Source organism: Marmota flaviventris, chromosome 15 (genome assembly GCF_047511675.1).
Source record: "Marmota flaviventris isolate mMarFla1 chromosome 15, mMarFla1.hap1, whole genome shotgun sequence".
Taxonomy (NCBI): Eukaryota; Metazoa; Chordata; class Mammalia; order Rodentia; family Sciuridae; genus Marmota; species Marmota flaviventris.
Genome location: NC_092512.1, coordinates 39,267,956 through 39,283,431, shown reverse-complemented (window position 1 = coordinate 39,283,431; position 15,476 = coordinate 39,267,956). Strand labels below are relative to the sequence as shown.

The window sequence follows — 15,476 nt, the reverse complement described above, 5'->3', positions numbered from 1 at the left end:
TGGCCAGCATAGCAAGACTTGTCTCAAAATAAAAAGGGCTGGGGATGAAGCTCAGTGGTAGAGCTCTTGCCTAGCATGGGTGAGACCCTACGTTCAATCCCCACTGGGCCTCACTGTGTCAGCTGTGCTAGACAATAGCTCAGAGTGTGTGCACGCATGCACACACACACACACAGATTGATTTTGAGGTCCACTGCCTATGATCAAATACGTTGCTACAACATCAGAAAAATAACTAGACACTGTGATCGGCATTAATTTAAGCTTTTTAAAAGTTGATCTAACAATACCCTGGATCTTGCATTCTTTTATTTTTAAAAGCAACGTGAATACAGTCCTATTTCTTATATACTATAAGTAAAATACATCTTTTAACCAATGTTCATGCCGTATTTTTATCCTGCCGACTCACCACCGTTACCATAGTGACATTTAGAGAGGGATCAGATGCCTTTGTAAGTTTAAGGGCTATCTGCGGACCTTGACTAGCCCAAGAGGAGAATTCACTGAGATCTAGAGTGCTTCAAATGACATTGTAAAAATGGGATTGCCTGAAAACACAGGTTTGTTCTCACAGCAGAATTCCTCTGCACACAACCGTGTGATCATGCTGGAATGGGGTCCCTGGAAGCTCTCCATTCTGTTCCTGTCTCCAGGCAGGTGGTGGCTAACCACAAAAGTTGTCTGCGACTTACCCAAGACTGCCCATTTCCCAACGCTGCTGCCAGTTTAGCTGCCAAATGAAAATAACTAATGGCATTGCACCTTGTCATCTTTCTTCTAGATCTCCCTTGGGTACCCGAGGCTGTTCAAAACAGAATGCTGAAGACTGGTTAGAAATAAAAGCATGAACTTCAGGGTAGACCTGACCAGAAAGTGAAGCCTGTTTCTGACTTTGCAGGGCAGGGGAAGCCTCTTTAGACCACGAACATTGGCAGTGGTCTGAGCTGCTGCTCTGTAAAGACTGGCCACCTCCTCCTCCACCTCCACCTATACCTCCACCTCCACCCTGGAAGCAGGGGACTCCAGGGCCACCAGCAGGCTATGAGAGATGAGTGCAGTGGCTCAGCTCGCACATGTAGGAATGAACTGCTTTTCAAAACCAATTTTGTGCCCACTACCTGACCAAGCAACATCACTACTACCTGTGTAGAATATATCACTACCACCATAAAATGTTAACATTCAGTGGGGCAAGAAAGTCCTACCAAGGCTGATTGCCCTGTGTCAGTGGGGATTTCTTCTTATGGGAGGGTTGGGGGGGTACCAGGGATTGAACTCAGAGGCACTCAAAAACTGAGCCATATCCCAAGCCCTATTTTGTAGTTTATTTAGAGATAGGGTCTCACTGAGTTGCTTAGCGCCTCATTTTTGCTGAGGCTGGCTTTGAACTCGCAATCCTCCTGCCTCAGCCTCCTGAGCCAATGGGATTACAGGCGTGTGCCACTGTGCCCAGCTGAACTTTATTTCTTTGATGATTGATATAAGGCTACATGATTAATTAAAATAACGAGGGGGCTCTTGTTCTTTTCATTTGATTTTGGGATTTCAGTGTCACTTTAGGTCAAAACCAAAGACATTTTGAGAAAGATGAGAAAAACGCATTGATTTTCTCCTGGTTTTCTCATCAGTTATTTTCTGTAGGTTATGAGAAAAAGAAAAGCTTTTAAACAAAGAAGAAACCAAATTGGGGGGTGGGGTCGGAGATGTTATTGAATTTGGGTCTTTATTTCTGAAGAAGAATCGCCTGGAATTTTATAAAAGCCAAGAATACAAACATCATCCTTGTGTTTATATTAGGAAGTGAGCATTTTAAAACATGCAATATGTATTTTAAACAGTCTTCTTCTTTTTAATCTTGCGTTGCACCCAAAGAATGCGAATGGTTACCAAATTGGTTTTTGGCAGAGTTGCTTGACCCTTAAGAGGAAAAAAAAAAAAGAAGAAGAAGTGTTATAAGATGTGATTGTAGCACATGACAAGGTCATGAAGCCCCAACTCTGAGCAGATATTAACTAATCCAATGATCCCAACCAGGGAGGTTCCCTGAGGGCATTTCTCTACGTTACATTATGCACATTACGTGGTAATGAATGACAGTTTCCCTGGCGCCAAATAGAGAAATTCTTTATTAAGAGAGCAAAGTGGGGCGGGGGGGAAGCAGATAATAACTGAGCTTATCGTTGAACAGCGTGGCCTCCTCGTCCATACACTCCCGCTTGTCTCTATGGGTGCTGGTTATCTTAGCAATAAAGCATCTCGTCTCTTGAAGCAGGTTTCTTCCTACACCCTGTAAACTAGAGGAAGACTGTCTTGGTGTGTGTGCTAGAAGGAGTTGGGTAAAATGGGCATGTCCCTGCTCCTTGTCACTAGCAATAATCAGGTTTTCACATCCACCCTGACCATGGCCCAAAGCTCATGGCATATAAGGAATCTGGATGTTTGTGACTTTGACTCCTAGGAAGCAACAGTTGTAGCAGCCCAGGGACCCATTGATCCATCTCAGCTTCTCTGAGCAGAGACATTTTGTTTTCCCAAATCCTTCACCATGTGCTAACAATTAGATAATGACTCCATAAATGTGGAGCAAAGGCAGTGTCATGGACAGTGGGTGGTTTGTTTTCTTAGTTCTTTATTGAAAACATATGGAGAAGTTTATATATAAATAGGAAACAATAGAAAGCTACTATCATGTTAGCAGCTAATACAACTCTACATGAATGGAAATCAAACATCTCTACCTACGCCAGAACACTGACTTCCGGATACCTACACATCCTGTGTTATTTGGCTATAAAAAAAAATGTTTTATTAAATTAGGCTTTTTATTTCTAGTTGGGAAGAAATCTGGAGCAAGAGTTTTTGCTTTTGTTTTCTATCCTCTCTTTGTTTAATTAAATTGCTTTATTAGCTGGGATAATAAATTTTATCCAAGCAGATCTCATACTGAGATCATGAAGTTTACGTTTCTTCAGCTACAGTCTCGATTTCTGATTTAAAAGTGTGGACTGGTGGCTGGAAAGTTAGAGGTGACCTCGGGAGACAGGGCAGTGGGGAGAACCCACGTCTGGAGGGGCAGACCTCTGTGAGTTCTGACTGCACCACTTACTAGCAGGTAACTGTGGGAAAGTTGGGAAGCCAAATGAACCTCAGTGTCTTGTCTGTGAAATGAATATAACAGCAGTTATCTTGCAGCACATGGGATGAGCTGCAAAGCATTCTGCAGTGTCTGTCTTGTAGGAGGCACTGAAAAAAATGCTAACCTGTCATCATCATAATCAGCTAACAGAATAGTTGGTATTGGCACCATCCTGACAGTCTAAGAGGTATTGATGGCCAGTTCTGAGAACAGTCACACAATGGTGCTGCTGTTTATCAAGTGCTAACTGTGCACCAGGCTCTGCAATGCAGTTGCTCACAACTCAATGAGCTGGGGATGAGGGTGGGGCACTATCGTCCCCATTTCATGGCAGAAGAAGCTGAGAGGTTATGTGGAGCACACAAAGTCACAGTGCTAAAGATTGGTTACTAAGAGGCTGCCACCCAGTCAGGCAAACTCCAAAGCCCATACTTTTCGTCTCTCTGTGAAAATGGCTGCCACATAGATAGCTCATGCTATCTTTGAAATGTTCTTTGTTTACACTACTCTGTATACTCCTGTCAACATCCTGTGACATAGCACAGTGGCACTCCCAAACTGTGAAGTCCCCTGTCCTTACCACATTTATTCATTTGCAATTAAAGGAAGCCAGGAAGCACTTAATGAACATGTTGTTAGAAGCCATTGTAAGTTGAGCTCCTGCAATGCTTTCACCCTGGTCTACAGAGGTCATTTCTTTAGAGGTGCTAGAAGCTACACGTGCACAGGTTCATTGTTCAAGCTTAGGAAAGAGCATTTATCCCAACCTGAACATGGTAAGGCAAGGGCCAAGGTGGGGTGACTTAGGGAGAAGGAGGAGGCCAGTCTCCCCATCCTAGTAGCCCAGAGTGTCAGTTGCTATGTCAGGAAGAGAACAAATGAATCCAAGCCTGGGTCCACCTTACCCGGCTGCTCATTAGTGTGGGATCTGACCGCTAAACTGCTCACTAGCTCTACTTTTAACCTAAATAGTACCCAATTAGGAGCCCTTCACATGAATTTCTTGTTGGAAACATAGAATATGCCCACAATATGGGAACCCTTACGTATAAGATCACCCAATTCTGTTTTCATTTGTAAAATATACTTGATTTTTTTTTTCTCCTGTTTACAGGCGAGGCAGAGTTCGGGGTGAGGAGGATTGGAGGCCTTCAAGGGGAAAGAATTAATACTGCCAAATCCCAAGTCCACCTGCTGACCTAGCAGCAACGTTCAGTTAAATGATCCCTGAATATAGGCCACGAATGCAAATATTTTGCATATTATTAATTCTAATGATGCTACTACCGTAATACTGTAGCCACCAGCTGAAAGCCGAGGTGGCCCTTTCTATATAAATGACTTGAGTCTTTCAGTGAAAATCACCATGAAGACAGAAAATTCCTTAGAAATGAAACTGGAAACACGAGCAGGCTTCTGCTTCGTTAACCTCCTCATCATTAACGACAACAAAAATGCAGGCGTCTCAGGGCCTCCTGTTCAGGCCTATAAATGCTGGCAGTACCCTCCCTTGGAACCCGCCTCTGCCCTTGCTTTTTTGTGGCCTCAGTATGTTTCCACAGCAAATGTTAAGAAATCACTATAAAGTGGAATCTGCTTCAGGAGAAAAGATACTTATGCAACTTTCAAATTGTTATGTAAGTGAAAAGTCATCTTAATGCAGAACAAGTGTCACCACTCCCATATCCATGCCAGCAGTGGCACTGTGGAGTTTCAGAAAGCAAAGGAATTCAGAGCAGGTGCTACCATTTGCCTGCTGTGTGACTTTGAATGAATCACTTGACCTCTCTCATACTCAGATTCTTTCCTATAAAACTACATCAATAATAAAGTCTCTTTGTTGATTTTATGAGTTTCCAGAGAAGACCGAAAGAGACTGCAAATGTGGAAACTCTCTGGAAGCAGTATACCAATGTGATTATTGATTTGTACTAGATGAGTAATGAAGAATGAGTAATAGTGCTATCCAAAGACAGCTTGGGAATAACTCAACCAAATAGCTGATCAGTCTTGGAGAAGGGGGTGGCTCTTGGGAAACAGAGGGCCTGACCAGCTTGAAGGCCCTGAAATTCGCAAGTCAGGGCTGGGTAGCAATTTAGCTGTGCAACCTGTCGAGAGCCTGTTTATAGTCGAAGCTCTTGCAGTGACAATATTGGCTACATCAAATCACTGTAGACTCTCTTACCAGACTTTATTTGGGAAGAGTTTACAAACTGGCAGCCTGGCAGAGTTGCCTGGGATTAGAGTGCTGTGGTTTCACACCAGGGAGAGCCGTGTTTCATGTCTTGTTCTATTAGTGCCTCCCCAGGGATTCAACAGATGGCACAACAACAAAACCAGAAACCCAAGACAAACCTGCCAGTTTGATGCCTTTTAGCTCCAGCAGAACTCACAATTAAAATGAGATAGAATATCTCTGTGGAGGGAAGAAGTGCGGAAACAAGTTCACAGGGCACGCCGCCTTTTGTCTGAGCACGTCCAGCGCTCCCTGGAGATCCCTGCCACGTAGGAGGGGCTGGCACAAGCAGAAAATTAGCTGAAAGAATATTATTGCTAATAGAAATAATTGAGCAGCTTTAATACATTTCCCTTCATTGTATTTTTTTTTTTAATCCTTCCAAGGCAGGGCTTGAGTTTGGCAAATCCCAGGGTGAGTGACTGTGCATCTCAGAACCATCAGGTAACGTGCAGACCAGACCCTAAGTCAGGCAGAGCCACGTCTGTCTTGGCCTTTGATTGTTCCCAAGGAGAAAGCACGGAAGCGGCAGATAGGAACCAAAAATTTTTTTTTCTCTTTTGTTCAGGTAAATATTTCCAACTACAGTCTGGTGATGGAGTCTGACTCAGGAACCTTCTTACCCACGGGGCTGCAATTCACTGGCAGTGACAAGGCCAGGGCCATCATGAAGGAGGTGATGCGCCTGCTGCAGCCCCTCAACATCACCCAGGTCTTCAGTGATGGCGAAGGGATGGACATTAGCTTCTGGATCCAAGCTGGAGTGCCTGGTAAGACGAAAAGATGAAGTCCATGTTCCTTACGTATGGCCACCGATTTAAAATGAAATCTCTATTTAACAAGGCACAGTGGCTACTCGTAGGCCAAGTGATGCGTGGAACCCCTAAGCTTTTGTCTATCAGGTATAATTTGATGATTCTAAAATTGGGATAATGGTACTCAGTTTGCATTTGTTACCCAGTTGTCTTTTCTTTCTAAATGATAAGCTCCTCTCCCCTCCCCCCCATCCTGATTTAATGACTCTAGGATTTGGCCTAGAAATCAGTTGTTTTGTTTTTTAAAGAGGTATCTCTGGTGACTGTACCACAGTGATCTCAACAATCAAAAATTTGAAAAACAGAGTAGAAGGCAATTATGATCACTGACACTCTTCTCATTCTGCACTGTGCCAGGGAACCTTTACTGATCTAAATTCTCTACCCAAAGAGCGTGGCATCTGAAACTTTACCATGAGAGATTCATTCTTTGAGGGTGGGGTGCTTCCTGCTAATTATGTTTTTTTCCTTAATGCAAAGACTTCCATTAAGAGGTTGGATATAAACTGACTTGCCCTGATTATGATTTTTATCATACACATATCCTGAAGAGAAGCCCTAAGTCTCTGGGGACAAGGATGGAATTATGAAGTGGGATTGACCTGAGGAGGTGACAGAAATAGAGGCAGGAACAGTCTCAAGAAGACAAAACTTGTAAAACTTCATGAATGTGCCCAAGCCCAGGCATGGAAAAGCGCTCTTAAATGTTCATGACTCCTGTGGTCCCCAGCACCATTATATACATAATCAAAATCTTGTTCAAGGAGCCATCTGCAAATTAGTCTGTATTTGTACTACACAAATAGGAAGGCCAGACTTTGAACATTTTAACATTATTGTTTCCAGAAACTACGAAACATTTCAAAGATACAAAAACAGTGTCTTCAAGGCACACCCCACTCTAGTTTTGTTTTTTTCCCCCTGTCGGCAAAATAGATTTCACCAACAGCATACTACACCGATTTAAGATTTATAAAAAGCTTATTATTGAGATATTGAAGGTTTTAAAGCACATTTTAAGTTTTAAGGTTTATAGTAATCTTCCATAACTAGAAATAGAAGTTTTCCTTTATTCTAATACAAGAACCTGGGCTGGGGATGTAGCTCAGTGGTAAAGCACTCACCCAGCATGTACCAGGTCTTGGGTTCTGTCCCAGCATGGAAAAAAAAAACTAATACATGGACCCAAATTCTCTTCATTTGTTATGTATGTCATTAACAATGATGGTGTCATCCCTGGACAGATCCATATATCGACATATATGTCATTGATAAACCTGATCGAAGTAAAGGGAAGAGAGTTTGCCCTGTACATCACATAGAATAATTTGCTTGAAATTTTGAATTTTTACTGAGCCTAAACTTTTCAAAAGGAAATTATTGAAATTTGGGAACCCCTAAGGAAGCTTCAGGTGGCAGCTGTGAGGAGTAGACTGGTAGAAGAGGGTGAACTGCCCTGGAGACCCTCTGGGGTGGTCATGGGAAGTGAGAAGGAACTAGAACCTACAACAGTATCAGGGCACAAAACCTTGTGCTGTTTCTGGCTTTGTTGTGTGTGAAAGTGAGATTGCACTGCATGTCCACCTGATCCCTGAGAAAGGTTCTGTGTGGAAAGCATGAGTTGATTTGTCTTCACCCGAGGGAAGGAGGCCTGGTCCTTCTCAGCCATGATGAGGTCAGATTTGATATCCACCTGCTGAAGTGGAGTGGGGAATTTGAGCCCATTACCATTCCTGAGGAGTTAACTTAGAATTTGTTGAGTTCTTGCTATTTATGGGATGCTAGTTTTGCAGACACTGTCTTTGAGGCCTACCACCATCCTGTGAAGTAGGTGAAGAAACAGATTCAGAAGGGTTAAACGACTCAGTACAAGTCGTCACTGCTGACAGGGCCAAAGTCACCCTGAGAATGAGCCAGGCTGGTGTCAAGGCTGCTGGACTTTTTGCACTGTGAACAACACAGGGACGTTGGAATGCTGAGATGGTCCTCCAGATATCTGGCAGCCTCTACAATGTTTATCTTACCCAGCTCTTGCTTATGCAAAGGACTGCAGTTCACTGCTGCTCCAAAATAATTTACCTCTGGGAGAGAGGAGTCTGTTATTGTAAATACCTACTTGTTTTTTTCCTCACATTCTTGGTTCCACTCCCCTCCCTGGTTCTGTAGATTAAAAAGGCAATAGTTCTTTTAGATGACTATAAATGTTTCCTGGAATTTTTAATTTTTTTTTTCCTTTAGAGTATTGAAAGGATGAACCAAATTATCTCAGCCTTCCCCTGAATTCTGTTCAGCTCTTTTGAAATCTCAGGTTTGGGCTATTCCTGGAAGAAACAATAGAACTGCCCACATTAGAACTTTTGTTGCTTATTGAAAATTTCAAGAACTTTCAAAAACAAAAGAAACCAAAGAAGCATAATTGATCTAAAAAAGAAAAGAAAACTTATGAGTTCTCTGTATTCTTAAAGACCTGGCAAGTAAAATATTCAAACCTAAGGGTAGAATTCAAAATACTATTTAAGTTATGTTTAAATAACTGCTTACCTAAAATTTGGAAGATTAATGAGAAGTAATGTTTCCAAATTCCATTCCTCTTTTTTTTTCCTTTCATTTCTCCCATTGATTCAATGAACGTTGATTGAGCCCTTAATGTGTTTAATCCTATCAAATTTGTATGATGCTTGGGCCCTGGTTTCTTAATGTTCCATATATGCTGAATACCGAAATATGAATTGAGAACACAGAGAGAATTAAAATTCAACCTGCTTTTCACTAGTTATATAAGACAAATAGATTGATTTATGACAGGATTGTCTTTGGAAGAGAAGAGATAATGTCCTTCACCCATCTAGATGAAATCTGTAGCAAAGTAAATACAAGGCTTTGGAGGAAAAACTTTAAAAAATGAGTATCTTGGATGTAAATTCTGCATAAACGATCTATTCCAGATCTTGCTACTCCAGCCTTCTGACCTTCTGCTTTCCCCCCAAATCCTAGATATTCTTTGAGGCACACTCTGCAGGTACTGTTCATTGTCCTTCCTCAGCCCATTGTGCCCTATTGCTTGTCTGAATTTCCAAAGCACTCGTGGTCCTTATCCCACAATCTGGCACTTGACCGCTTATGACAACATTGCTCTTGGATGCATCTTGCATCCAGTCTTTAACCATCAGTTCTTAGAGTCTAAGGGCAGTATTTTCTACTGCCATGCCTTTCACATAGCTTTTAGTTTAATTCTGGAAAATACTTAAGTTCTTGCAATTCTAACGTGAGAGTAGAAACAAAGGCGTTGAAAATAATGTTTGATAAGGTTTGGGTCCCTTACATTAAGAGTGTAGATAAAAGGGCTGGGATATAGCTCAGTGGCAAAGCGCTTGCCTCACATATGCGAAATCTCAGGTTCAATCCTCAGTTCCAAAAAAGGAAAGAAGAAAAATAAGGTGAGGGGTGTGGGGGAGGGGAGGTAGAAAGGATGCCATGAAAAAAGTCAAAAAAGATTTTGAAATATTGGAAGAATTATATATATTAGGAAGTCCAGAAATTACAATTATTTCTCTTAAAAGAACAAAATTTGAGAAGATGTTGAAAAATATCTTCTAGTACTTTAATGATTTTCCTGCATAAAATGGTGAACAGCTGTTCGCTGAGTCTTTCAAAGATAATTTCAAAGATCACTTGCGACAAGTGATCTCAGAGGGGTTTAAGTTAGTCTCTATTCACTCCAGAGAGTGAACAGACTATAAATTTAAAAATTTGTGCTTGATTTTCTAAGTGCGAATTTAGAAATAGGAGAAATTTAAAGTAAACAGGACTTGGAAAACATTTGGTTGCATGTCCCAAATTATAATTGAGGCTTTTGGATTGTGGCACCAGTCAATGAGACAGGGGACAGAGGAGGAGGAGGACCAAATGAGGATACTTGGTGGAAATGATGATTCTCTTAGTATGAGCTGAAAGAGAGGAATCTCTTTCAGTTTGAATATTTCAGTACTGAGGTATAATATATGGTTCTCAGATGTCCCTAAATGTATCCCTATTGAACATCTTTCTTTAGAAACTCCTTCACAAAGCATACACTAATGGAAAACTCAGATACCCTCTTAATATGACCTAAGAGAATGATTCCACTTTTATTTCATATATACCAGTAAAAGTTTCCTCCTCTGCCTCAAAATCTGTGATTTAACCTTTTTCTCATTTGTTGGCTTGTGGTAGAATATTCGGGGAAAAAATAGAGACCTTGAGTATTCTGGCTTCTCAGCTTCTAACTATATGTGCAAATAATGTAATTTTTCTTTCTAAGCCTCACTCATTTATTGTTGAGTATCTTCACTAGTCATCTACTGTATAGCACTGGGCACTCAGTATGAAGGGAGTGGTGGAGATCCCTATCCCCAGAGACAACACAGTCCGGTGAGTGACTCGTGGGTATCTCATCTGCAAAGTGCATATGGTAACTTACAAGTCATCGTTTCCACCAAGAATCTTCATGTGTTTCTCCTCCTCCTCTGTCCTGTCTCAGTGACTATAACCACAATCCCCAAACCTCAGCATAATCTGGAAGATGCAACCAGTCTCCAAGTCCTGTTTCCTTTAAATCCCTCCTATTTATTCAACCCACTTCCTCCACCCCACCCCACAGACCTTGTCTCATCACCACTCACTGATTCCTACAGCAGCCTCCTAGGATTACGCTGACCCGCATTCCCAGTCTCCTTCCACCTCCTGTGCCCACTCATTCCAGAGCCAACTATCTACATCGAACATCAGTGCATCAGCTGGATTGCTTTTGTCTATGAAATAAAACAGAAGACCCAACTCAGAATGGCAGGAAGGGGATTTTTAAACTTCTCTTAAAAGGAATGTTCAGTAATTCAACCACAACAAGGATCTTAGTTCTTTATATCTTTCACATTGCCATCCTTGGCATGTTGACTTTTATCCTCAGGCTTGTCGCCTCATGGTCTCAAGATGGCTGCATTTGTTCCAAGCTACACATGTTGCACAATAGTGGAAGAGAGAACATCTGTATTATCTCTTTTTAAGAGTGAGGAACTCTTTTCAAGAAGTCGTAAAACAGGTTTCTCCTCAATCTCATTGGCCAAAAGTGTGACACATGTCGGTGGCTTATCCACTGCAAATAGCTTCCGGATGTACAAGAAAATGTCTTTAGGAAGAAGACAAGGATTTCCAATGTGCAAAAAATGAAAAGTAGCTGCAATGTCAGATCGTCTGTCCTCCTCGTTTAAGACCCTTCGCTGTCCCCCATTGTCTCCAGAGCATTATGCGTCACAAAAGTGTCTACTCAGCACGGCCTGCAAGGCTTTTCTCATTCCACCTGCTTTGCCTTTGGACCTTCCCTGTTCTATCTTTTCTCACCAGCCAGTTCCATGATTCAGCTCTCTGTTCTCCTCCTTTTCAAGGCTTCTCTAATCTCCTGTAGCCCTGATAAGTGTCCCTGGAGTGTGCCTCTCCAACTCTCTAAGCTCACCTCTCTTTGGTTTATGGGAGGCACTTGAGACACACTTGTTGATGGTTCAGAACTTGTTGAACAGAACTTGCCCAGCCATTTACTTACACGCTGTCCTTACAACCGTGAACTCCTCGGAATCCCCAGTGCCTGAGCAGTAGTGTCTGTCCCCCAACAAAAGTCTATGAATTGAAGGCTAAAGAAGTAGGTTCCAGGGTTCTAGGAGGAGTAGAGTGCTGTGAGAGAGCCTGGTTATGTGCAGTGCATTACCCAAGGATTACGTTCGTAATAACGTTGCCTCATTTTGCTACATGTTAAATAGGGTTTTAAAAAATCATATTTTGACTTCTTTCCTCTTTTGTATAGTAGTTCAGACTCCATATTGAAGTACCCAATATACAGATTACTCAGAATTTCACATATTTTCTGTGTTGCTTATTTCTGTCCAATATTTCATATGGAATTAAGCAGAACTAAATTAAAACTTTCCATTTTGACATTCCCAAAGGCCTTTCTTCTGAAATGTTCCAAGAAAAGAGACAGTGAGGACACAAGTAGGCATCGATGTGTAAAGTATACAGAAGGTTCCGCCTCTGGATCCACGTCACGTATGTTTTCCAGTCACCAGATGGAAGAGTGCAACCCAGCAGTCCTATGTCACCTGCTGTCCCTAATTAAAAGACACCTCCCTTATGGTGAAAACACTCTGTGTGGTGGTGTTTGAAGAACTTATTGCTCTATGGGGAGGAGGCCTCACCCCACTGGAGACATGGAAAGGGTGCTCTCCCTGTTGTGGCTGTAGTCCTGAAACCCCCACTTAAATGGCTGGGGAAGTTCTGTTCAATCAACAAGCGTATCTCAAGTGCCTCGCATAAACCAAGCACTGTTTAGACACAGAGGGTAGAGCATGGAAAAGACTTACCAGATCTCAGCCCCTGGGCAGTCTCCATTGCAGGAGAGGGCACAGGGACAGTGTGAGGAAGGGGACTAGAACAAAGAAATAAATCCAGAATGGAGAAAAATCTTGGAGGTTGATGAGGGTCATACAGAGAAAGCCAGTAAGTGAGTCCAGGTGAGTCCAGGCTCTGGCTTTACTCCTCCTTTTATTCCAGATGGGTGTGTATAGCAGCCACATCAATACTGCACCCTAGAACTGCACGTAGGAAGAACAAATGATTTCCTCACCCTGCTCCCCCTTACAGCACGTCTGCTTCAGCCCTAACAGAAGCCACTGGGTGGCATGCCCACAGCAGAGCTGGCTCAGGCCTTCAGGACAGTAACACAGTGGGTGAAGGAGGTACTGTTATACCCCGGGGCAGTTAGTCACGCAGTGCCTTATGAAGTGCCTTATGAAGTGTTACCTCCAACGGTTATTTAAAGCACACGCTTTCACTTTGAAGTTAATGTACTTTGCATTTTATCTCCTTCACTGATGGAGGAGCGAGAGAGTATTTTATATGCCCACAATGCCTATTACTACCTGGCACATAAAAGTTCACTGATTACACATATTGATTTGAAGATGAACACAAGAAAAGTTAAGTAACAGTAAACGGCTGATTTTGGTACAGCTCCCGGATAAATAACACGTGCAGAATGGCTGCAGGATCTCCCAGGACGGAGGACAGAAGAGCAGCAGGAGGGGAGCTTGAGCTGGACACTAAACAATGCTCAGATCAGAATGGACAGAAAAGGTACAGAAGGGCCTTCCTCATGAGAGAAAGGATAGGAGCAGGGCAGTCGTCCCTGTAGGAGAATGGCCTCCCTGGGCGGTGCATCGTGGAGGGCCAGGGGCAATGAGAACAGGGGAGTAACTCTGGGCCAGAAAGAGCCATAAATTTCAGGTTGAAAACTCTTACAGATTTAGCAGAGCGGCCAGACATCTTCAGCAGGAGAAGAAAGTGATGACAGCAGTGTTTCAGGATGCCGGGGTATCCAGATCCCACTCAAGTAGGAGGCTCAAAGTGAGAGCTCTGGAGTTAATTGGGAGCCCGAGAAGTCACAAAGGAGGAGAAGCATTGCTTTAGGTACTATAGTATGCTCATTGCATGCACTGTAATGACCCTTTAACACTCTAACCTGAGTGTCTCTCTCTACCATTTGCCTTGCCATCTGATAATGTAGCCTGGACAGGTGTTACTTTTCTATCCGCTCCTTTGTGGGTCTCAAGGTTGGCTCTCCTGGGTTTCCCCTCTTATGCATTTGACGGCGATACTTGACAAATGCTATACAGATGTTCCTCAACTTACAGTGGGGTTATATCCTGATAAAACCATTTATTATAAGTTGAAAGTATTGAGTCAAAATGTATAATGCACCTAACCCACCAAACAAGAATTAAATTTTTGTTTAATAGGTAGCTATATGATATGTAAATTATGGAGTATACAAAAATAAGATATGACCCCTTCTCTCCAAGAGCTCACAATTGGAAACTCACTGATTTGGTTTGAACCCCCATGCACCACCCATCACTCAGCTTCAGGAATTTTTAAATTATGGGTAATCTTATTTCATCAATGTCCAACCACTCTCCTAAACCCAGATTATTTTAAAGCAATCATTTCATTGGAAAACATTTTAATCTGTGACTCTAAAAGGCAAGAATGCATTTTTATGTTCATAACTACAATACTATACTATTATTCCACCTAAATGCTTTACATAATTTTAAAAACAACTTTATTTGTACATAATAATTACACATAATGGTGGGATTCATTATTACATATTCATCCATGCACATTATATAATTAGATTACTTTCATTCCTCCAGACAATATCTTAAAATTATACCCAGTATGTAACCAGTTTCCAAGTGTTTCCAATTAAATTCTTCCAATTTAAAAAAGAGAAGTTTTCTACTTTAAACCAAGATTTCAGTAAGCTCCAAGCAATGCAAGTGGCTGATATGTCTCTTATCTCTTATCCTGTCTCTTTTAATTCATAGATTCTACCTTCATCTTTTTTTCTTTGCCATTCATTCATTATAGAAACCAAGTAATTTGGGCTGATTCCATTCCCATGGCATTGTTGGACATGTTTCTCTATCCCTCATCTTTATTGTGAATTGCTGGTTAAATTTAGTGGCTTGCTCTGATTTGAGTCTGATTGTGGATGGTGGGGGAGGGCAAGGGCAAGGATACTTTCTAGGTATTTCATTTTATTCTCATCAGGAGTAATGTCTAATTCATTTCCCCCCCACTACCCCCTTCCTCAGTGTTAGCAGCCATTGAGGCTTATTGCCTAGATTCATTAAGTCATTACCGTATATTCTAAATGATATAATTCAATTCTCTCATTTCTTCTTTGTTTATTCGTTGAAATAATTCTATAAGAACTTGCCCCGGGCTGGGATTGTGGCTCAGTGATCGAGTGCTTGCCTAGCATGTGGAGGCACTAGGTTTAATTCTCAGCTCTGCATATACATAAATGGATAAAATAAAGGATCATTAACATCTAAAATTTTAATAAAAAGAACTTGCCCCTCATCAACCATTTGGTTACCTTGAGATACTTTTGTATAAAAAAAGGTAGGAAAAATGTTTTATTTTTCCCTTTATTTACCAATTTTAAAACTCATCATTTGGTTCCCTACCATCCAAAATTGATTAATTGATTGACTTAAAAAATACTTGATGTTTTTCATTTTGTTGCAGTAATAATTTTTTGGCCATTCAAATTATCCCATCTTTGGCCAGTGAAAGCCAAATAACTGTTTCCTGAGTTCTTTTCATATGATTCTTGTGGTAACTTTCTGTTGCTGTGGCACAATAGCTGAGAAAATCAACTTAAAAGGAGGAAAGATTTATTTTGGCT

At 41.6% G+C, this 15,476-nt stretch overlaps 1 protein-coding gene across 4 annotated transcripts in view; it reads left to right on the top strand.

The window, feature by feature from the left end:
• The window catches only part of Cpq (carboxypeptidase Q), a 449,500-nt gene that overhangs the window by 364,324 nt on the left and 69,700 nt on the right, over nucleotides 1–15,476 (top strand). For 3 of the 4 annotated variants that reach the window (XM_071602223.1, XM_071602224.1, XM_027953187.2), the window contains exon 7: nucleotides 5,944–6,145. In XM_071602223.1, coding sequence (XP_071458324.1) covers nucleotides 5,944–6,145 — 202 coding nt within the window. Of the gene's footprint in view, nucleotides 1–5,943; nucleotides 6,146–12,165; nucleotides 12,311–15,476 lie in introns of those variants that run through there. The other variant, XM_071602225.1, reaches the window with a different exon arrangement.